The sequence below is a fragment of the Labrus bergylta genome, chromosome 2 (assembly GCF_963930695.1).
Source record: "Labrus bergylta chromosome 2, fLabBer1.1, whole genome shotgun sequence".
Classification (NCBI taxonomy): domain Eukaryota; kingdom Metazoa; phylum Chordata; class Actinopteri; order Labriformes; family Labridae; genus Labrus; species Labrus bergylta.
The window spans coordinates 15,224,977-15,247,682 of NC_089196.1; the positions used below are offsets into that span (position 1 = coordinate 15,224,977).

At 38.6% G+C, this 22,706-nt stretch overlaps 1 protein-coding gene across 4 annotated transcripts; it reads left to right on the forward strand.

The window, feature by feature from the left end:
• The first annotated feature begins 3,567 nt into the window (after positions 1 to 3,567).
• On the forward strand, positions 3,568 to 20,861 carry kif2a (kinesin family member 2a). Of its 4 annotated transcripts, XM_020653628.3 has the most exons (22): positions 3,568 to 3,768; positions 8,420 to 8,514; positions 9,636 to 9,758; positions 10,679 to 10,733; positions 11,759 to 11,875; positions 12,048 to 12,092; positions 13,373 to 13,473; positions 13,611 to 13,706; positions 13,799 to 13,853; positions 13,948 to 14,110; positions 14,241 to 14,331; positions 14,490 to 14,553; positions 14,672 to 14,763; positions 14,854 to 14,996; positions 15,242 to 15,446; positions 15,589 to 15,699; positions 15,782 to 15,849; positions 16,133 to 16,258; positions 17,086 to 17,233; positions 18,284 to 18,385; positions 18,711 to 18,846; positions 19,912 to 20,861. In XM_020653628.3, the coding sequence occupies exons 1-22, from the start codon at positions 3,708 to 3,710 to the stop codon at positions 19,995 to 19,997; spliced, it is 2,283 nt and encodes a 760-aa protein (XP_020509284.1). In that variant the 5' UTR covers positions 3,568 to 3,707; the 3' UTR covers positions 19,998 to 20,861. The 4 variants fall into 4 exon arrangements, with proteins under 4 accessions (XP_020509284.1, XP_020509286.1, XP_020509285.1 ...); XM_020653630.3 differs by lacking the exon at positions 16,133 to 16,258; XM_020653629.3 differs by lacking the exon at positions 12,048 to 12,092.
• Positions 20,862 to 22,706: the final 1,845 nt, after the last annotated feature.

The following is a 22,706-nucleotide window of genomic DNA, read 5'->3' on the forward strand; positions in this document are numbered from 1 at the left end:
CTCACTTGTTAACTTTGTTTGCTTTTCTTTTTCAGACCAATTAGGTAGAAGATTTTACAGGACAACACATCTAAATATTTAAAGGGCTATTTGTATATGGTGTAGCTTTCAAGTTCAACACAAACTTGCATCCACATATTGATTAAGTGGAGAAACAAATCTAATTTCATACATGTTATTATTAAACTGAGACTGGATCAGAGTATCAGTTGTCTATGTAGGCTAAGGACATTAATTTGCTGTTTGTTGATTAGAGAAACACAATTAGTCCTATCTCCATGAACACATTTGCTTTTTAAGCTCCTGTTGTATATTACTATATTCAATCAATTGGCCAAACAATATTTTCTTTTAGGTTTCATTCTGTACAGTTTACAACCTTTACCAAAAGCTTGAGGATTCAAAAATAGCCTTTAATTTGTCAGCATGCTTACCATGGGGTTACATGAGTTCAAAAATGACACCCTGTCAACAACTTTCACATTTGAACAGGACCTCTTGCTATTGTCAAGCAGATACTGAGCACCAGCACAACAAAAGTTATTAGGGAATGTCTGTAAAGAAATAAAATGACACTTACTTGTGCAGATGTGACTGTGTTCAAATAAACTTGAAACTTAATACCTTATGTACTACCTCTTAATACTGTACTTTTCTCTTTCTGTAATTTTCTCATTAATTGAACAACTTAATTATGCAAACTTCATTAACAGTTATTTGCAGTTTGTCCACAGTCTTAACATTGTTTCATTTCATGCTTGTCTGTTTCAAATTTACAAGAGGTTTTAGGATTGCAGGGTTTTTTAATTGATCCTCTGTTTACATAAGTGAGTTGTTACATTCCTGCTTGATACAGTCAGAGAGCATATCAGTCTAAATAGCTATACTGACAATGATTTGTTTGGAATCCCAGTTCTTTTATAGCAAATCTTAAAATGTTCATTATCTGGATATTTGAAAGAGGGATATTATAGTTGGAGTATGCAGAATTTTACAACCTTGGTGCCACTAGGTGGCCTTATCCTTCCACTACACTTTTGAAGGGAGATGAAACATTGGAAATGGTGGTCAGATACTTTGCTCGAATTAATAAATGTTTCAATACCTCAATCATAGGATATATAGTTTTAAACCCTTTTTAGGGTTGCTAAGCACCGCTAAATATATTCTCAGCACCCCTGAAATATCAGGGGCAAGTGAACCAGTTTTTTTCTAAAACGTGACACATATTTTGTAAATAGCCTAATTGTATTTTATATTGATCATTTTGAATGAATTGTAATAATCAATACTACATATTTTAAGTCAAACATATTCCTCTTTATAAGCCATTCATCATGTGATATATTTGCTTTGCACTTTACTCAGCACCTTAAAGCTTGTTTGCACTTCCGTTAGATGACCAGAATCTTGTGAAAGTTAGAAAATGTAATTACTTTTTTTTTACCTCTGCTATATCACAGGTAATAGTTAAAGAAACCACCACATTTTAAATAATAATTTCATGTCAGGATGCAGAGGAAGGTCCCTCCCTTTCCCAGTAAATGGAAGATAAACCAAAGGTTAATAATGCAAAAAAGTGCATCCTTTTTGGTGAGATGATATTGAATTTTAGGCGGTTTTCTGAATTAAAGTGGTGGGGAAAGTACTTGTGTAATTTGCCTAAGAAAAAAATAGCACTACACAGTGTAGAGATGCAGTGTCAAAATAAAAGTCCTGCTTTCAAAACTGTTTTGATACAATATACTGTCATGGCATTAGCATTAAAATATGGCTTAACAATGAGTCTGATTTTCTATTAAGTTGAATGGCTCAATACAAATTGATATGGGTTATTTTACTGTACTACAATAAATGATGCATTACTGTGTTAGTCACTTTAGTCTGCAGCTGGTAAAGATAATTATTGCTTTATTTATAACAACTGAATTTCCCACAAGCCCAAAACATTCATTGTCTTAATGAAATATAACTTTTCTTTGGTCTTTTGTATATCAACATGAATCCTAAAGGAAATTAGTGTGATCATATTCATGTATTTTAGTATTAATTACAATTCCCATTAGATTTTGAGCAAGAGGTATAAAACTGACAGAAAATAAGTACTGAAATTACTTGAAGTAGCCTGTTGATGAAGTTTGAGACAAAAATATTATGAATCTCAAAATAAAATTGTATCCAAGTAATGTAATGAAACAAGCGTACTTATTTACTTTCACTACTGGTGCTGATTTGTGGGAGACAGGTAGACTTAAGTGAAAATCCTAATGATGATTGCTTCTACATAATGATGCTGACATGCAAAATGCAATAGCCTATAAAAAACAGGATATTCCATATTTAATTTTACTAAAAACAATTTGTGTAAAACGCATATTACTTTTGTTGTTAGTAAAAAAAATCGAATATACAGTATATATAACTTGCAGGATCATTCAACACTTTGGCATAAGCACATGTGTTTATCACTGAGCACCCTTAAAATCCCTATGCACAATGAAAAAAAACCTGAAATAAGTATCAAGTACCACTTTAAAGATTTGACTGCAGTAGGCTAGACATGTAGGATATGTACTAACTCAATAGCCAAAAATTTGTCACAAAAATAAATGAATTACCGTATCTATCACATTAACAAGTGCCAGAATGTTTGCATTAATACAAAAACTACGAGTATAATTATTTTCTGACATTATATATTTTTGGTGACATACCCTATATTTGTAATTTGTAATTTATTTCAAGGATAGCCCCTTGAGATGCATCATCTCATTTTCAAGGGGGTCCTTACAAATCATAAATTAATCATCATAATACAAGATCAAAATAAAAGGTAAATCCAAAACATAATACCAAACATTTAAACACAGAGACATCCACACCACAAACACACATACACACTCACATTCACTCACACTTACTGCTCCCCCAAGCCTAGCCACCCACCAACCAGTCAGTATAACACAATCAGAAAAAATCTGAAGAGAAAAAAAATATATATATATAATAAAAAAAAAAATTAAAAAAAAATTAAAAAAAATAAAAATTAAAATAAAATTAAAATTAAAATTAAAATTAAAATTAAAATTAAGTAATAGTATAATTCGAAACAGGGACCAAAAAAAATATCTAATCCGTTTGAAAAAGCCAAAAAGCGTGTTCATGACTAGGTACAACGTTTTAATGACCTGAAGTAACTGGATTTATTACATTTAAAAAAAAAAAGAAGTGACTTTTCAAAATTCAAAGGCCTTTTCTGGCGTTATCGGTACGGAAACAGGCGACTTTCTCACAAACCATCCTTTCTCATCAGAAACAATTGATCAAAATGACAATTCCATGTTTCTACCAAAGTCTACTATGACCTGCAGTTTGGCACTCCACTATCAACTGTTTTACATCCCTCCAGTCCGGCTCTACTTTGCTAGTTTAGTTAGTTTTTTTTTTTTCAATTTTATGATCAATTTTATGATCCTCGAATCATAGACTGTAAATATTACGTTTAAATCATGATTTAAATGTTGCCGTATTGATTTAATCTGAAAACTGTCGGACAGGAAACACTACGTCACACTCGTACTTGCTGCCTGCATCTTCCTTCCCGGCCAAAGACTGCCATACAAAAAAAAAAAAAAAAGAAGCTGCATTTGAAGGCTCATATTAACTGTTTTACCATTTTTTTTTGTTAATTATTGGAGTAATGTAGAATGGCGTCGGTATTTGGGAAGATTGTCGTGGGTACATATGTGGAGATAAAGCGCAGTGATGGTAAGTTTCAGCCTGTTTAATGTTGAGTGAGTTGTTTTGTGTGTGAGGGCGGAGAGCCTCTCAATGAGCCTCTACCTTTTGTTAGCGCCTCTTACCAACTCAATATGCACATACAATATACCCTTTGACAACACGGCGTGCTTTTTTATTTGAGGTGAATCAACCTTGGTGTCAAACGTCAGTACACCTAAAGAACCTCAGTCATTAATTCAAACAATATGTTCTAATTTTACGTCGCTAAGCTAACCTGCTAATCAAGCTAACGTTAGTTCGGCAGAGAGCAACATTAGCTTGTTAGCCGACTGGCTGAAATGTTACCGGCTTTAATACAGAAGCCCCTTTTTTTTTTTTAGTTGACTTATAGCGGGCTCTTTGGCTGCATTTTAAACCATGTGCAATTAAAACGCTATGATAATGAGCTGGGTCAGTGTTTGCTAAAGCTGATGTTAACTGTGTTGGTTGTTATGGAAACCCTCTTTTATGTCCAAAGATGAGATTCAAAAAAAAATGTGTGTGTGTTAACATGGGCATGCATTTTAACGATTTTCGGTGTCGGGATAGGTGTTGTGTATAATATTGCGTTGTTCTTGTAATGTCTGCGGTAAGGTCATCGAAGTGACAAGAAAATACATCAAGAGTTTCGTGAAGTGAGATGATAATACTGCAGTGCTGTTCTGTGCTTACCCAAGAAGTAGCCTACTGCCTTCAGGGCGAACCATTGATTACAATACCTTCATTTTAGTTTATTTGAGTGGTAAACAGAGAAGTAGACATAGGCCGCTGATGATTCTTCCCAATGTGAATGTCAGCTTTATTCTGCCTGCCTTGTGTAGTTCAACAGCATTGCTTCAGGACTAGAGGCCAAAAGATGACTGAAAAGTTTGTGTCATTCCTGCTGGTCCTTCCAGGATTAGGCTACACCCAAGTGGTAATGTTTTGCACAAAACCCCACACAACAAATTACTCTTTTAAAGACCTGGATTGAAGGTTAAACTGGAAAGGGTGTGTTTTTCCAGCCGTTGTTTACCTGAGGCCCAGACTCTGCTCAGTACCCTAAGACCCAGAGTGAGATGTGTGAGAAACGCAAAGCAAGCAATAGAGAGGGAAGCACTTCTGTTCCCTGCAGGTTGGTGTTGCATCCAGAGCGAGGGATTGCTCGATCTCTGGGGGGTTGGTGGCAGGGCTGGTTCAGATTCAAGCCAGATTCAGGCCATTAGCCACCACCCCATCTGTTGCAGCCAGCTCCCTCAATTCTGCCAGGACTCTCTCTTGCTTAATCTGTCTGTTTTTTTCCCCTTTCATAGTCAGGCCCGTTGAGAGTATGATCTCTCTCCTAAACATGAGTGTTTTAAAAGTTAATTCTCACTGTATCATCATCTTGAACTTTTCTGCTATTATGGTTTATGTTTAATAGTTACAATAGATGATTTCTTGTCATAAAGTATTCATAACTGTGTGCAGTATTGAAGTGTCTGTCTTGTAATGTAGAGTACTAGGTGTTTATGGCTGTGCCATTAATTGCGGTTTTATTATTACAGCGATATACATGAGCCTTCTTGATAAACACATCGCAATGTAAGAATTTATCGCAGTAAATGAATTAACTTTGTTTTCAAATTTTAATGTAGTTAAACAATGCTTTCTCACTCAGCACCAATACATTTGACCAGTTGTACGGAGGCTTGTGTATAATGACCATGCTTTACACCGTTTTGATGCCTTAAACTACCTGTCATCTTATCGCGGATTGATAAATTCAAATTTAGTGGAGAGAAAAACACAGTTTTAGATTCATTTTGGTATTAGAAGGGACTTTTTGCAAACACAGCTGTTCTGTAAAACATGGAGAACAGCAGACAGACAAAGACACTGTTAGTTATTATGCTCTCTTTAATTTTGGGTTTTAGTCGCACTTCATAACATTGTCATAATATTGAGTAATGTTGTTGCACATTGTATATTTCTATCATATCATGCAGGCTTAGGAGAGACCTAGACCACATTCAGCCTTGTATTTATGGACTGCTATGTTTTCTCAATCTGTGACATGTTAACAGAATTTCATCATCTATGTTTTGTAGTGAAACTGATGCTTCCAAGGCTTTGTTTGTTCCTTAGGCTTAGCAGAGCTTGAAGCCCCCTCTCTTAAGCCCCTTTAACTATTGGGAGTTGTCAACATAATCATCCAGCCAGGTTTTAGCATAAAAGTAGGACACAGCAGACAGTTCATTCAGTTACAGCTAATCTGCATATCAGCTGCTGTAAAACAAGCTATTATGTGACTTTGTTATCCAGCACATGTGAGTAGGAGTAGGCTGTTTATATCATAGACTGTAAATATTAATGGACGAAACCTGAGTGACATCACCCATTGGTTTCTGAAGGGCTGTTTTTGTAGCCTATCCATAGCGGACACCATATTGGATATACTGATCAAAATTTTTCGGTCAACCTAACAATATGCAAAGAGCTGGAGCTGAGGCGGGCCCCATTATTGTGAATGTCGTAACTGCCCTTATCTCAGGTCAAAAAGTATTCTATGAATTACTTAAAATTTCCTTAATTACACTGCAGTTACTAATGCAGCAGGTCCTATTGAGTCGTATGAACCCCTATGATCCCTGCACAGAAAGGCTCCTTTGGTACTCAAACATGAACAATGACATTCACTTAGGCCAGTTACTTTTCCATCTTGTCTTACTTTTTTTTATCACCAGCAACAAAGAGCCATAAGCACGATGCTGCAGTGAATTGGAGGACCTTGGCTAACCCTCTTGTAGTCTCAGAATATCCTCTGAGTGCTGCAATCATGCTCTTAAGACTTTTTAAGAAGTGAAACACCAAGCAGCACATGCCTGTGTTGTTCCAGCCAACTTTTGTTGCTGCCAAGGGTTTTCTAAAAGACTATGTCACGTTAATAGTAGATTATTTGCCATCATACTATTCACATCTGGCTTTCTATCCACAGTTCAGAGGATTCTCCTCACTCTTTTAAGGAAGACACTCAAAAGAAAACCTCCACAAATGAGGGTAAAAACAAGAAAATCAATACCTTCAGACAGTGCAGGGGTGACTCGTTGACTTAAACATAAAAACAAGACTTGTATGATCAATGCTTAAATCCCCAGCAGTTACACTACATATCTTAGCTGTACACCTATAACATGTCGCGCAGTAGTTGCTTTGGTTATTGTTTATGTTGTTTTATGCAGTGATATCAAAGACTGGTCATTGGTTGGATTATCAGTTTGATTCAGTCAACATCTAGCCTATGTTTGCTAATTGCTCAAATTTGCCCATCCAACCTCAAATTCATTGTATCCCAGTACTGTCTTGTCATTGTTATATCATACAGAGCTACATTGCATGATACTGTAGAAATATTAATCATGTTAAAAAATGCTGTTCACGACCAGGTGTCGGTTTACCCCCTTTTCAACTACCGGTAATTCAATATTTATTCTCCAAATTTTCCCAGTTGTAAGATTTTGTGTGTTGTATATTTGCCACTTTAGAACCAGTGTAAGGTAAATCAGAGAAATGGTCATCAGTTGAGAACAGTAAACCCATCTTTGCTCACTGGCTCCCTGTGAGTCTCTGAATAATAGATTTATGGACATGGTGGTGGTTTCCCTGGATTGTGCTGGGAATTTACAGTTAGATCCTCATAGACAATGATGGGAGAGTTGAGCAGGCACTTTCCAGCTGGTATCATTACCCTGCAGACAGAGAGGCGGAGAGAAGCACACAAGCAAGAAGCAGCTGTTACTGCCTATATTATCAGTGATCTTTTCCAACGGGTCATTCTCAAATCTCATCGTCAAGGCATCGGTTTAGGTTTGATTCTGGATTCCTAATCAGAAACTATTCGGCGCATGTCAAGCCCCACTCTCTCTCTGCCCCACTTTTTTGGTCAAAAAAACTAATCGTCAGATCTCACTTAGAGTAGCCTCAGTGTTTTAGGAACCAGCATCATTTATTTGAGGTGTTGATACCAAAATATTTTCTGTTAATATTTTGTGTGAGCATGTGCTGGAGTTATTTTTTTGATGCTTCATTTAAATCCATTTTTTTTCAGTGTTTATTACCAGTCACAACTTGATTGAAGTCTGTCTGGATATCACGCTGTTTAGTAATTTCTTTACCTTTTGTGTTTGTCTTAGGTACATATATTTGCTTTTCTGTCTGCAATGATATGCCAACTACTTGCCTCATATATAATCTAATATTTCCTAAGCATAAAACCATTTGCTCAGAGGTGTTGGTTTGTACAATCATAGAAAATGATATCAAGTTGAATCATTGTGGAATGATTTAGCTGAAAGGTATAAAAAGAGAATCATCTAATCACAGCCCTGGTCTTTATGTGATGGTCTTATTAGCAAAATCCGTTGTATGTGAGCCTGTGTGTGTTTCCATGTGTCTGGGAAAGGTAATACATTTGATTGATAGAATAGTCCTTGAAAAATCTTTTCATTTCTGAAACTTGATGTTGTGAATCGCACATGAAGGGCCAATAACACTATAAACAATTTATTTACAACCAGTGACCTTGTAAGTGCCCTAATGTTGTCCTTTGAGAAGACCACCTTTATATTTATAGTGTGTGCCTATCTGATGTTTTTTTCCCATGTCTATGATACTTTCACAGGACGTATACATCAGGCAATGGTGACCTCTCTGAATGAGGACAATGAGAGCGTCACAGTGGAGTGGATTGAAAATGGAGACACTAAAGGAAAAGAGGTAAACCACCATTTATTAACCTGCAATGCATCAGACACACTGTGCTCTTGTTTTATTATAATGCCGTTACACTTGCACAAACTTACTCCTGCAGAACTTCGGAAGTTTTCGGGGAGAGCTGTATGTTAGAACGCAAACACTCTGACTTTATCCAGAGTTTCTCCTGCCAGCCCTTGAGCTACTAATGTTTGCATCATTTTAGGGCTATGATGTTACAGTCAAAGTCCAGTCTGTGTCCTTTTATTGAATCACGTCGTCATTAAAGCCTTTAGATTGGGACAAACCTTCTTGACTAACAGTCTGCCGGTTTGCATAGAGGGAGACTTGTTCAAATTCACAAATGAAAACTTAAATAGTTTCAGAAAAGATGTGTGCTTCATAAGTGTTAACTCCTTCTTTAACTATATTGCTCCTTATGATAAATCACTATAAGCACCACTTTTGGACCAGTTTTTCTAACAATGACACAAAAACAATTAACTGATTTTATTGATATTTTGGCACATGTTGAGGGCCAATGAACACATTAATGTAGATACATATTATACTCACTGACCATCAATCCATCAATCAATCATGATTTGTATAGTGCCAATTCATAACAAGCGTTATCTGGAGGTGATTTACTAAAGAGCAGGTAAAAGACCTTACTCATTGTCAAGAAAAATGGGGTAGTGGGAGATGGGATAAGATGCAGGAAGGATTTGTCTTTTGGATTCCTCACGTTCCTGTTGTCCACACTTCCTTGCCGCCTATATTTCCTGCTTTGTTTTTTGCGACAGGATATGCCTGATTTTTTTTTAGATATTACGAAGGTGAAAACAGGCTGTCCTTGAAATTTGTTTTAAGTGAGAGTAAAAGGACGTATCTTGATCAAATAGAACCCCTAAAGTCCTAACAGTGGTGCAAGATTCAGTCTGATGTCAGGACAGTTGTATCATGAGGTTTTTATGGTCGAGCACAATAACTTCAGTCTTGTCTGAGTTAAGCAGCAAAAAATGTCTGGTCAACCAGGTCCTAATGTCTGCAAGGCACTAGTTTAGTCTAGATAGTCTGATTGTTGTTATCATAACTGATGACATAAAACCTTTAGACACTAATATTCCTCTGTTTCTGGACAGATTGACTTGGAGAGTATATTTGCACTTAACCCTGATGTGGCTCCAGATGAGGAAATTGCCCCTAGTCCAGAGACTCCACCCCCACCCACACCAACATGTGTAAAGGTCAACAAAATTGCAAAGGTGAGTAACAGTATTTTATATAATTCAGCAACAGCCACAATAAATCAGTGTAATACAATAAGAATTTGTTAGAACGTAAACATTCAACAGTCTACATACACAGTATGGCCTGAGTGCATCTAATGTGCTCGTAGTTGCTCAAGTAGTTGGCTGCAGTTTGTTAAACCTTAATATAGAAGCGGGATCCTTCTAAGTAACTAACTAATTGGTCCTGTTAAGTACACTGTGTATGGTTTACAGAAGATTAGGGATGTTTTACCACGCAAACACTAGGATTATTTAGGTAAATATGGCACATGTGATTAAGACTACTGTTTAATACAAATCTATTTTCAGTTTTCTTTGTATAAACATTAAGGTTAAAACTGTGAGGCAATGTCAAGTATAAAGAGTTCTTACAGTTTACAATGTAGTTTAACTGGCTAATAAAGGTTACTGTCACTCTAATGGGATACTTTAAAGGCCTGTATTGATTTTATAATTATGGTAGTTTCAATGAGTCTAAAACTGTAAAGTGGATTTAGTGTTAAACAAACCCAGGATCTGAACAGGAATCATCCTCACAGGAAATGTACAGGGAGTTGTAGCCTTTTATAACTTTGACATTCTCTATTTCGGAAAAAAACCTCAAGATGTGTTCAGGGTCATCACAAACACAAGCGTTAATAAAAGAGTCCTCTGTACTCCCACTAATCTGACTCTCAGGCTTCTTCTATTTCTGTAGCTCGACATAACAGATGCAAGCAGAAGAGGCTGAAAACAGAACCAAGTTTATTATGTGTTTCCTTTCCTGAGTAGCAGTGACATTTTGTACATTAAAGCAAATCTAGGAATCACTGAACAAAAATAATTGAAATCTAGGATATCTCATCCTATCCCGTCTGTATCAACTGGAGCTTTTCTTTTTGTTGTTGTTGCAGAACCGTCGGACAATAGCACCTGTTAAGAATGACACTCCGTCCAGGGATAACAGAGGTTTGTATCATGATGATATCTGTGACTGGTCCAATTATAGTGTCATTACATTCAAAACACACCAGTGGAAAAACTGATTATTCAAGCCTTCTATAACTACTTTATCACTATATCTCACGCAACAAAAACCCTTTATGCCACAAGTCTTTTTGCTTCCTAGGCCTAGGTTTATTCAACTACAGTTAATCCTCAGCACAGCTACCTTAAACTAACGCAATCTAAAGTCTGTTTCTTCTTTGCGTTTACACCATAGATACGGCTTAGCCATTTTACTTTGTGAACCGATCAGTTTAATGGACTTCATCTCCTCTGCTCTGACCTCCTTTCTTTTTTCTGTATTAAAGTTTTTTAAGAAACTGTTTTTAGCAACTCCATTTAAGTCCCAAATCCAAACCAACTAGCGTACTGGCAGTGTCATGTCAGAGTGATGCACACCAGAACACATAGTATAAGAATAAACACGCATATTGGTGTCAGCCTTTATGAAACAATGCTACATAAAATTCCCTCTTTATGAACACTAACCTTTCTTTTATGTTTTTATAGAGAAGTGCTGGTTCATTTTTATTATCATTTTGAGGATGTAGCTTCATGGATGTGGTTTTCAAGAGATATTTAGGTATGACAAGGCAAATGTATTGATAAAGCACCTTTCATGCTCAACTGCATCCAAAGTGCTTTACAAAAACCAAAAGGATTAGACACGAGTAAAGAACAGTTAGAAACAATAAGAAACAGACAGAAAGACGAGAACAATGCACACAATTAAGTTATTAATACAATGAAGTATCATGTCTAAACAGCCTGCTTTTTTCCACTACAATCCGGCGCACAAATCAACAACAACAAATAAGAACTCTTGAACTGGATGTTCTAATTCCTAATAAGAGTCATTCGTAGTCAAGTATAATTTCTGGTTTTATAATTTCATTAAATCTAAAACTGAATAAAGATCAAAAGTGTTGTGTTTGCACCGTGTGAGTCGAAAGTTTTCATTCCTTACTTTTGTGCTTTGGTGTAAACAGGTATTCCGACTCGGGCCAGACCCACACAGCCCCAACAACCTGAGCCTGCACCCCCGCCCCCATCTCAGCTGCCTGTACCTCCCACTCAAGCTCAGACACAACAGCAACTGCAGAATGGTAAAATGGTCACACAATAAGGTGCTTTAGGTGAACCTAAGCTGTCACCTAACTTTGATCTCCCTCATAAAAGTATTTTTTTGGGGTCGTGTTTTAAAATGATTTGGGCCATATACCGAAAACAGAAATCTTATCACAGCTATTGAATGTCTAATGTTCATGTTTATCACAGAATCGTCACATCAACCCATTTCCAGAAAGGAGTTTGGACAGCTTTGTATGTATCACCTGCATGTTTCCCCTGCCCTCAATGATTCATGGTGATTCGAATAAAGTTCCCATTAGAAACTGAGAGTCCTCTAGTCTTACAAGACGATAGTATACCCAAAATGTCTGCTTGATGCTATTCAGAGCTGTGGTGGTGAAGTGGCACAAACACAATCCATCCAACTGACAGGCTTTTTGGGTATTAGACAGGGAGTAAAAAAAACCTTCCCCTGCTGTACAACTGGCTGTCTCTTCCTGGTCTGATTTCTGCTGAGTCACACACAAGCACACTTAGAAAAGTCTTCTCAATTAATTATTTCCAGTAGCCCACTGTCTTTTAATGAGTCAATGAGAGAAGGGGGGGGGGGGGGGGGGGGCACTTAGTTTCTCGTTCACGCCTTTCAGATCCACAATTGACAGCCTGTGAGACCCACAAGTAGTGAGAGCCCTTTTCCCAGTGCTGACCCAGCTCCTCCCCTGCTCCCAGATTAGAGCAGATTATTAATCTCTCTACTCTGGTAGTGGATTCACAGGGCCTGGAGCCAGCAGGAGGCCAGGACTGTATTACAGAGCCACGTCCAGACTTTACAGTTGGGGGCTGAGGCTGCAGCAATGAGCCAGAGCTAATCAGATAATACTGTTTTTTATTAACTCTGTGAGGACTCAGTAGTGGCTTTAACTCACTTGTTTAATAATTTGTGTTCTCTTTTAAGGTAATTAATAGATTGTGAGTGACCTAATCTGTGGGTGTGCTGTGTTGGGAGAGTCAGAATAACCTTGTTTAACTGTGGTGGATTCAAATCATATATTCTAATCATTCTTTGTCTGTTACTGCCTCAAATTTTAATTGCAGTTATACAGGGCACGTATCCTAGTTATAGCTGTCCTCTTGTCCAGTTGTGATTAACTATGCAAAAAAAAAATCAAGAAAGCAGATTGAACACACTGTAAAGGCCTTTTGTTGGTAATGTAGAGAAAGCGGCTAGTGTTATACTGGAGGCACTGTGTTCCAGACACTACATCCTGGTCTGTGCTTGAGCACAGTTCACTGTTGTGTTTTGTTGGAAATAGTCCAAGGTCTCCTGTCTTTTTGGGGGAAGACCAAGAGAAAGGAAAGACTTCCTGAGAGAATGATACTGCTAAAGCAAAGTAGAAAAGACTGAAGTTAAAGGGTAGGAGGAACAGCGTGGGAGCGGATTGAGAAAGGAAAGGTCCTTTTAACCAAGAAAGGATATGGGCATGTCCTGAGGAAGGCCAGTAGGCTAACGGTTTCTCTTGTCTTTATGGCAGCGAGGAGGAAGTCTAACTGCGTGAAGGAGGTGGAGAAACTGCAGGAGAAGAGAGAGAGGCGTCGGCTTCAGCAGCAGGAGCTCAGGGAGAAAAGAGCTCAGGTACATGAATATTATGAATATCCAAACATTTTCTTGATTCTTTGTATTCTCTTAAATTGTGGTATTGGGATGATAAGTTGAAAATGGATAATAATTATACCACTCTGACTCTTCATTTCCTGCTCGTCCTCCTTCAGGAGGTGGATACCACCATCCCTAACTATGAGATCATGTATATGATCCGCGATTTCCGAGCCAGTCTAGACTACAGGCCCTTGACCACAGCAGATCTGGTGAGCAGAGATTTTTGTCCTTTTCTTTCCATTTTTGGGAAGTTCACCCGTGGCAACATCATAACAAAATGTTCTTCTCTGTTGTGGTGCAGATTGAAGAGCACAGAATATGTGTTTGTGTAAGGAAACGCCCACTCAACAAGAAAGGTAAAATCTTCAGTCATAAAATAAATTACAGTAAATCAAATGAAAGTATAGAAAGTATTTATGTGCTGAAATACTTGCCTCTGCTGGTTTCCAGAGCTGACTGTGAAGGATTTGGATGTGATCACCATCCCCAGTAAGGATGTGGTGATGGTTCATGAACCTAAACAGAAAGTTGACCTCACCCGCTACCTGGAGAACCAGACCTTCCGCTTTGACTACGCCTTCGATGACAGCACCACCAACGAGATGGTTTACAGGTTCGTAGCAACAATTCAACGAGCAATTATTTGAGAAGTGATACCTGTCTTGTCAACATGTTGAGTCAGTTATTGCGTACACAGCTGTGAATAAGTGTGTGTTGTTTTTTTTAACACTCTTGCCCTGCAGGTTCACTGCCAGACCTCTGGTGGAAACCATTTTTGAAAGAGGCATGGCCACCTGCTTTGCTTACGGGCAGACAGGCAGTGGAAAAACACATGTGAGTTAAATCCAATGACACCTTCAAAACGCCAAAACCACAACGCTTACAAGGGATCAAACCTAACAGTCCCAGCAAAGAGTTTGTTGTATTCTGTAACCCATTCAGATCATTTAAAGTATCTTTCCTCTTATATTGTATTGTGCTTTGTTCTTTAGACAATGGGTGGAGATTTCTCTGGGAAGAACCAAGACTGCTCTAAAGGAATTTATGCATTAGCTGGTAAGTTGGTGATTTGTGTTTTCTGTGCCAACTTGTCAGTACAGAAATGGATGTGTTTAGTTATTAAATATTGTGAAGGGTTGTGTTTGCTTTGACACTGACTTCTCTTTTCTTGCAGCTCGGGATGTATTTCTCATGTTGAAGAAACCCAATTACAAGAAGTTAGATCTGCAAGTGTACGCGACCTTTTTTGAAATCTACAGTGGAAAGGCAAGTGATATGAAATTATTTTTTCAGGTGTTTCCTTTTCACCTAAAATAAAAGCCTAAACTCTGACTGACTGTGTGCTTGTATTTGTAGGTGTTTGACCTGCTGAATCGTAAAGCTAAGCTGAGGGTACTGGAGGATGGCAAACAGCAGGTGCAGGTTGTGGGGCTTCAGGAGAAAGATGTCAAGTGTACAGAGGAAGTGCTGAAACTCATAGAAGTGGGCAACAGCTGCAGGTATAGCAACAGGAACTTTGGCGACAATGTTGCTAGTTAGTCGGTGGCACTCTTGTGTTTGTACCGCATTAAAGGAGTTTGTCAGTTATCCTGCGAATATCCGTAGTAGAATATAAGTTACCCTGTCATATTCCTTTGTCACAATGTGAATGTGTTATGAATATAATTCATACCATTGTTATTTCTTCTACAGTTGTTCATTTCTTGCCCCTTTTTCATCTTGTGTTTCCCTTCTCCATCCTCAGAACATCAGGGCAGACGTCAGCCAATGCCCACTCATCCCGCAGCCACGCTGTGTTCCAGATCATTCTTCGGAGGAAGGGGAAAATGCACGGCAAGTTCTCGCTCATCGACCTTGCTGGGAATGAGAGAGGGGCGGATACATCAAGTGCAGACCGACAAACGCGTCTGGAGGGGGCTGAGATCAACAAAAGCCTGCTGGCTCTAAAGGTTTTTAGGCAGCATTAACTACCTTGATTTTAGATTGTACTTCCTGCTTCTTTAGGTGGAAAAATGGACTTCATTTTTCTCTTTGTTTGTGAACAGGTACAATACAGTGATCCCCATTTAAACCTTTCTCTTCTTGTTTCAGGAGTGTATCAGGGCTCTCGGCCGTAACAAGCCCCACACTCCATTCAGAGCCAGCAAGCTCACCCAAGTCCTGAGAGACTCCTTCATTGGAGAAAATTCACGCACATGCATGGTCAGTTCATTGCCTTTTTAAAACGTCTTAACAGTGTATTCATCCCTCTACAAGATTTTCAATTTCAATGATCTCTGCACAGATTGCAACAATCTCTCCCGGTATGACGTCCTGTGAGAACACCCTCAACACACTACGCTACGCCAACAGGTGGGGATATGTTTCCCTACTACAGTGATTTGGAAAATACATTGTTGCCATAGGAACTAATGCAAATAGTGAAATTATAACTCCTTTAGCTCCTCTGTATTCCCCAGTGTCTCAAACGCAGATTATTATTAGCTGTACCTATGTTGTAAATGTCTCTGCCTTCTTGCAGTAGTTCTGTCTGACTCTCTTGTATTCCTTCTCTCCTCTCCTTCTCCTGCTTCCTTTCCCTCTTCTCTCCTGCCCTCCACTCCTCTGTGCGCTGGTGTGGCTGGCCACCGTGTAGAGTGAAAGAGTTTGGGATTAGTCCATCGGACATTCCCTTCTCCCAGGGCGGTCAGGGAAGTCGCTCTGACCACTCGCCAACCAATACCTTTGAGTTCGATGATTTTGCTGATACTTCTCCCAGCAGGTCGAGCACTCCCCAAAGCACTGCACTGCACGCAATCACCAACACAATCACACATACATACACGTTCATGTGCTCCTCGCAGGTATTCCTAATATTATTATACACAACCACAAGCTCATTTAGCAGCTTTCATTCACTCCATCAACTGTTCTCTCTGGAAAAACCTCCACAACCATCTTAACTTTCCTGTTTTTCATCTGCATGATTCTCACACTTTCATCCTCTCACTGCCCAGCTTTGACCTGAGCTAATGCGTTTGTCTTTGGCTAGCTGTGGACATGAGTGCTTTCTTTTCACTGTCTCCTGAGAAACAATGTATCTATCTGTCCACATGTTTTTTTTTCTTCTAATTGTTCTGTCCGAAAACATCAGTGCTGAGGTTCAGGAAGTCAGGGATGACTTTGACACCTGGGTCTGATTTAATCAGAACATATGCAGGTTCAAAACCTGACTTAATAAAGAGCTTATTGCTGTTTGGCACCAATAATAACACTGAAACATCCATGACCTTTTAAAGTGAAAGCGTCCAGGATGAGCTTTTAGTTTAGCAAACTCTGAGCAAGTAAACCCTCTCATAGCCATATTTCTCTGCCTTTGAATCAGGTTAGCTTGATCATTATAAAAACGGACAGAATAATTATCATAAAGCTCAGAGCTTCATAAGGCCAACAGTCATCCTTCCCCGTGCAAAATGTCTCTGTCATGATGCCACCATCCTGCACTCTTTGTGAATGCTTCTGACCCCTCACATCCCAAACTCAAGCAGCAGCCATGACATGAGTGGGTCTACTTACCTGACCAGCTCCATGTGTTTTTTTTCTCTGCAGGGTGAAGGAGCTCACAGTAGACCCCAACCAAATGATAGACGGTGGTCGACCTACCATCCACGCTGTCAACCAGCTGGATCTTCTGGACGAGGATTGGCTTAGTATCTCGCCACAGAGAGACGACCTCAAACTGCTCTGTGAGCAGAATGTAAGTCTGTGGGGTCTGTTCTGTTGAACAAATGTCTTACTGAATCCATGACGTGTTGATCCTGACTGTTATTATGAACGCTTTGTCTCGCTTCATGCTGTAGTGTGAACGTTATTTGAGGTTGTTTTTAGCCCTTTATTATCCATGTTTTTTCTTCTATGGTACTTCTTCAATACGTCTGCTATTCAATGTGTTTTAATCACACACCACAACGCTGTAACCAAGAAAAAGTCATTTGTGACATTTATATATAGGTGAGAGAGACGGAGGGCATTCAAACTCAAAACAAAAACGGCACATTTAATCATTAAGCCTTGTGTTACTCTGTGTGACTCTCAGGTCTATCAGTGAAGTTTATGAAATCCGCTCAATCTGGAGTCTCTAAGGTCACAGCTGAACGAGTATTCAGAGATCTGTGTAGGTGTTTATCATTTTAGGACAAATCATCATTAGGGACAGTTCAGTGGTAGCTGGATATTTGTATCGGGCATGCCTGTACAGCAGCATAGTGAAAAAAACAACATCTTCCTCACCTGGCTCTTTTCTTCCATTTTAGTCGCTTGGAAGCGTGTTTCCTGGCGTACATTTGTAACTACAGTTAGAAATGAGAAATTCACCACGTGCTGTACTTGGAGAACTGTGAAATCACCTGTTAGAGGGCCGGTGGAGATACAGAATTAGACGGAGGCTTCTGTCCCCAAATTTTGAAAGCAGGAAAAACCCAAGATATATAGTACATTAAGATGTATGCTGTAGTGGAAATTAAGAGACTGTCTGGACATGTGTATTATTAACTTTGGAGACATGTACATAAACATCTGGTAACACAACACAGACCTGTTCTTATCAAAACTGTTCCCACACACACTCCTGTGTGAGGAAGTCAGAAGTTTGTTTTTACATTGAAGGATTCAGGATTATTTAAACGTGTCCAGGAATTTCCATAGAGATCCAGATTTGAGAAGATCATTTGTTGAGTTCTTGCTGCTTTAATGCATTTTAAACCTGTTTCTGTGTCCTTGTCAAACATTTCTACTCTCTCTTCACCAGGAGGAGGAAGTGTCTCCCCAGCTTTTTACCTTTCATGAGGCAGTGTCTCAGCTGGTAGAGATGGAGGAGCAGGTTCTGGAGGACCATCGAGCTGTTTTCCAGGTCAGGAGTCAGGACACACAAGTCTTTCAAGACTCCAGTTTATATCAAATCCTTTTTTTTTAAATTTACACAAAGATCTACACAAGTTATTCTTATACTCCTTGACCCAGGTCCACAGATACAATATGAATGTTAATATTTAAGAGAGTATATTGTATTTTTTTAAATTTACTAAGTAATATCATTGATCAATTATTGCTGCTTTACATCAATTACATTTGAGGTGCCTCTTTGTAATGAGGAACCTTTACCCGATAAGAATGAAAGGTATTCCTTCGCCCGTCTGATTGGTAAATATTCTGATGTCTTTGTCGTCTGTGAACAGGAGTCCATCCGGTGGTTAGAAGATGAAAAGGTGCTGCTGGAGATGACAGAGGAGGTCGATTATGACGTGGAGTCGTACGCCACTCAACTGGAACAGATCCTAGACCAGAAGATAGAAATCCTCACTGAGCTTCGAGGTATGACTAAGAGTTGCTGACACACAGGGAAATGAGTAACTACTTGCTACTACTATAGTTACTAGTGACTAATATCTAATATTCCTTCGGAAAGTAACATGGTAATTGTTTTTGCTTCAATACTTAAAATAATATTAATTGACACATTTAGTGTTGCTGTGGCAAACAGTTGATATGGGAAGCATGTCGTCAACAATATATCTTGCCATCTGTACTTTTAGTCCTGGCCTACAAATCGTGGAGCAGGCGGTGATTTCAAATCAAGTCAGCTGTTAGTATGTGAGTGGCTCCTCCTTGGTCTGTTGTGCGATGGGACTCCAAAGCCCCCTGCAGTAACAGACGGGTGACGTCACTCAGACTTCGTTCATGAATATTTACAATCTGTGGTTTGAACATTCAGGGAAAAAAAGGCTTTGAAAAATTTGTGTTCAGAGAACGTTTAGACTCTTTATTAAGACTCTTCATAAATATCACAAAAGTAAAGATTACCTTTTTTAAGTTTTTGATCAACAAAGTTCTTCGCTACAAACCGATTGCTGAATATTTTTTTTACCTGCCCTTGGTGATGAACATGGAGCATGGCTGGGAAATGTAGTGAGTGCCAAATCTCTCTCTCTCAGCCGCTGCAGCAGCTCATGGAGGCTTTGCCACTGCTCCATCAACTCAGTCAGGGAAGATATGAAATTTAGCTGACCTCTGTAATCCATCTGATGCTGCCTCCCAAGCCGCAGAATCTTCTCTTTCTCCTGTGCGAAATGCACCCGTGCATTATCGCGCAAGGTCTAGAGCTGTCTAGTGGTTTTTGCTGCTGTGTGTGGGGTGCGCACTATCGATGATAAACATCTTGGTGAATTGTCATCTTCCAGCAGCTTCGAAATAGGTTATAGACAAATTCAGTTGGTCTCCCTTTCTCCTCTCAGCGTTATTGAATTTGAAAAGTAACCAAGTGCAAAGCTACAAATGATGGTGCAGTTTGACAACGCTGCTGACAGATGTGACCAATTGATGACAATCCATCCTGCTGTGACATACTGCACACTTACCTCTCTTTTCTTCCTTCAACAGATAAAGTGAAGTCATTTCGTTCTACACTTCAGGAGGAGGAGCAGGCCAGTAAGCAGATCAATCCCAAGAGGCCACGTGCTCTGTAGAGACTGAAAGCTGAAGAAGTAGAAGTGGCACATACGACAACATAACCACTAGATGTTTGGCACAACTTGGGCTGTCACTAGCAGATGTTAAAAAAAAAAACACACACCAATAAAAAGACATTGTGCTGTACCAACAGGCTCTAGAAATTGCATCTGACATGATCCCATTCCTAACAAAACTGGCTGTTTACCCACCATGGTCTCGTTGGAAAACATAGGAAGGAAAATACTTTCAATTCCTTTCTTTTAAGTAGATTCTTTTTTATGGAGAGTGTTAGTCTCCCTTCTCTTTTCTTCTTAAATTATTTTCTTTTATACTTGTTTGTACTTTCTTTGAGCAGATTCTTTTGGACCTGGTTTCAAAAGAGAGCTTCAATTAACTTGTTTAAACGTTTACTGCACAAAACCAGTATTTGACTTCTGGTTGCTCTGGCTGACATGTCTGCATGTGCATTATGTAATAGCCCATGTACGCCACCATCCTCCGTTTTCTCATGCTCTCGGGTCCTCAGTTTGCATTGTAGTCTTAACTTATTACAAACAGTCTCATCTTATTTTTCCTTCCTTTTTAGAACATTTTCCATTCTGGAGGAAACTTTCAACACATGTTTTCCTTGTGCCCCTGTAGTTTGTTTCAGTTTGTGCCATGTCATTCTATGTGGCAACTGACTTAAAAAAAACCCTCTTACTTACTGTAAATCATGTTTTTCACCCCTGTTTAACACTTTGTTATAAACATGAAACTAGAAAATCTGCTATTAATGTATAGTGAAGATCACTGACTTACCATTGGTTACGTTGCTCAGTGTTTGCACCGGATGTCATACTGGATGAAGTAATAAAGATTCATGTGTTTCATTTGAAGGCCTTTTGTGACAATGACTTATCCTGATCAATGTGCAGAATAACTTCAATGAGATGTCTTCACCTGCTCTGTAGTTCAAATGGATTATGTTATAATTCTCTGTTACAGTTGATTGAACCCGTGTTGAATATTCCTTCAGACTCCATGGCTGCAAATAAGAAGCACAAAACCACTACAGGACTTCTCCTCGCTCCATCCTCACGTTTTGGTGAGATTTATTAAACCTCTGTTGATCCATGGATTATGCTGAGGTAAGATTTAAAAAGGGAGAACTACAAATCCAAGTAGCTATATCTTTCCATCGATTTAAATAATACATCATGTATTAATAAAGATAGTATTTAGGAGTGACATAATGACTGAGATAATCAGGAAGACGTGTACAAATAAGTCTCCACGGTGCCGGTTGTTTCCTGCTTGAAATACAGGGACATTTGGGCCCTCTCTTACATGCTTACTCTCCAGAGACTGAAGTCGTGTCATGTAGTGAAGTGACATGTCTGTCCAAAGGTTACACTGCAGAGAGTTGCAAAACACTTTATATAGTAAAAATACATCAAACTATATCTAATAAACTACATTATTTGAAGTGACATACAGTGCCATTACATTGTATTAAATAAAAAGAATGTCTGCTCTCTCAATATCAAACACAAGAATGGTTCAAAGTGATGTGTACTAACGTTTTGTCGTTATCTCGACCTGATTTTTTTTTCTAAACAGAATACTTTCCTGATCCTATCATACTTTTGTTGTATTTACTGAGGGGGTAAAATCAACTATGTTTATGGACAAATTCGAGTCTCCATCCTTGAAAACAAGGAGTGTGGTTAAACTCCCCCTGAAAACATTACAAATAGACAAATACAGTGACCACATGGGGGCAGTGGTGAGCATTAAATAGTTTCTAAGAGTCAGTATTTCCATTTATGTTTGCAAATTAAGATATTATAACCATAGACTGTAACCACTGATGAGTTGAAATTCAAGATTGAGTCAAACGCTGGTAACGCAAGTTGGACATGAATTACAACATTGTATGTTACGTGATATACTTAAATTTGCTTTGTTGTAGTTGTTCTTTAATGTAATATTTTCTAAGCATTCCTGTTCTCTAGCGGACACAGTGAGTAACTACAATTGCAAATTTGTAGTTTTTTTTACGACTGCTCCCACACCAAAATTAATAGCCTGTTAATCATACACAGTTCTTGAAATTTAACACCCAAGGAACAAAACGTAAGCCCAGATCTGCACAACTGCATGCACACTCTCGTCTTCACACATTTGGCAAACCACACTTGTCTGCATTAGACTCATCAGTCAACTGAAAGCCTGTTTTTTTGTTTTCTTAAACATCTCACTCAAACAGCAACCCCCTGAACTCAGAGTAAACATGTGAAGATACCTGAAGATACCTGCAACCAATCAGATCACAGAAATCAAAAGCCACATTCTCTCTGGCCAATTATAGTTGTGCAAATCTGTGCTATTTTACTCCTTGTGTGTCAGTTTTTAATTGATTGACACATCTCTTTCAAAGATGTTCAAAAACTAAAATTAGTTAAATAAACAAAGAGAGCAATAAGAACACTAAAGTGAACCCAAATTACAATTTCAGCGAACACATTCAACACAAAGCAAACAAAGATTTACAAAATGTTTCAGTTCACACCCACCTTAAGGAGTAAAGCTTGAGAGAGATCGTCCAATATTCATTCTCAGGCGGACAATAAAGTGGAAAAAAGATGCCAGAATGTCCATCGAGGAGAATAGGAAACACACATCAAGTCACTGTGACATTGAATTTTGACAATCCCAAAAATATGCACTTAATTTGAAGA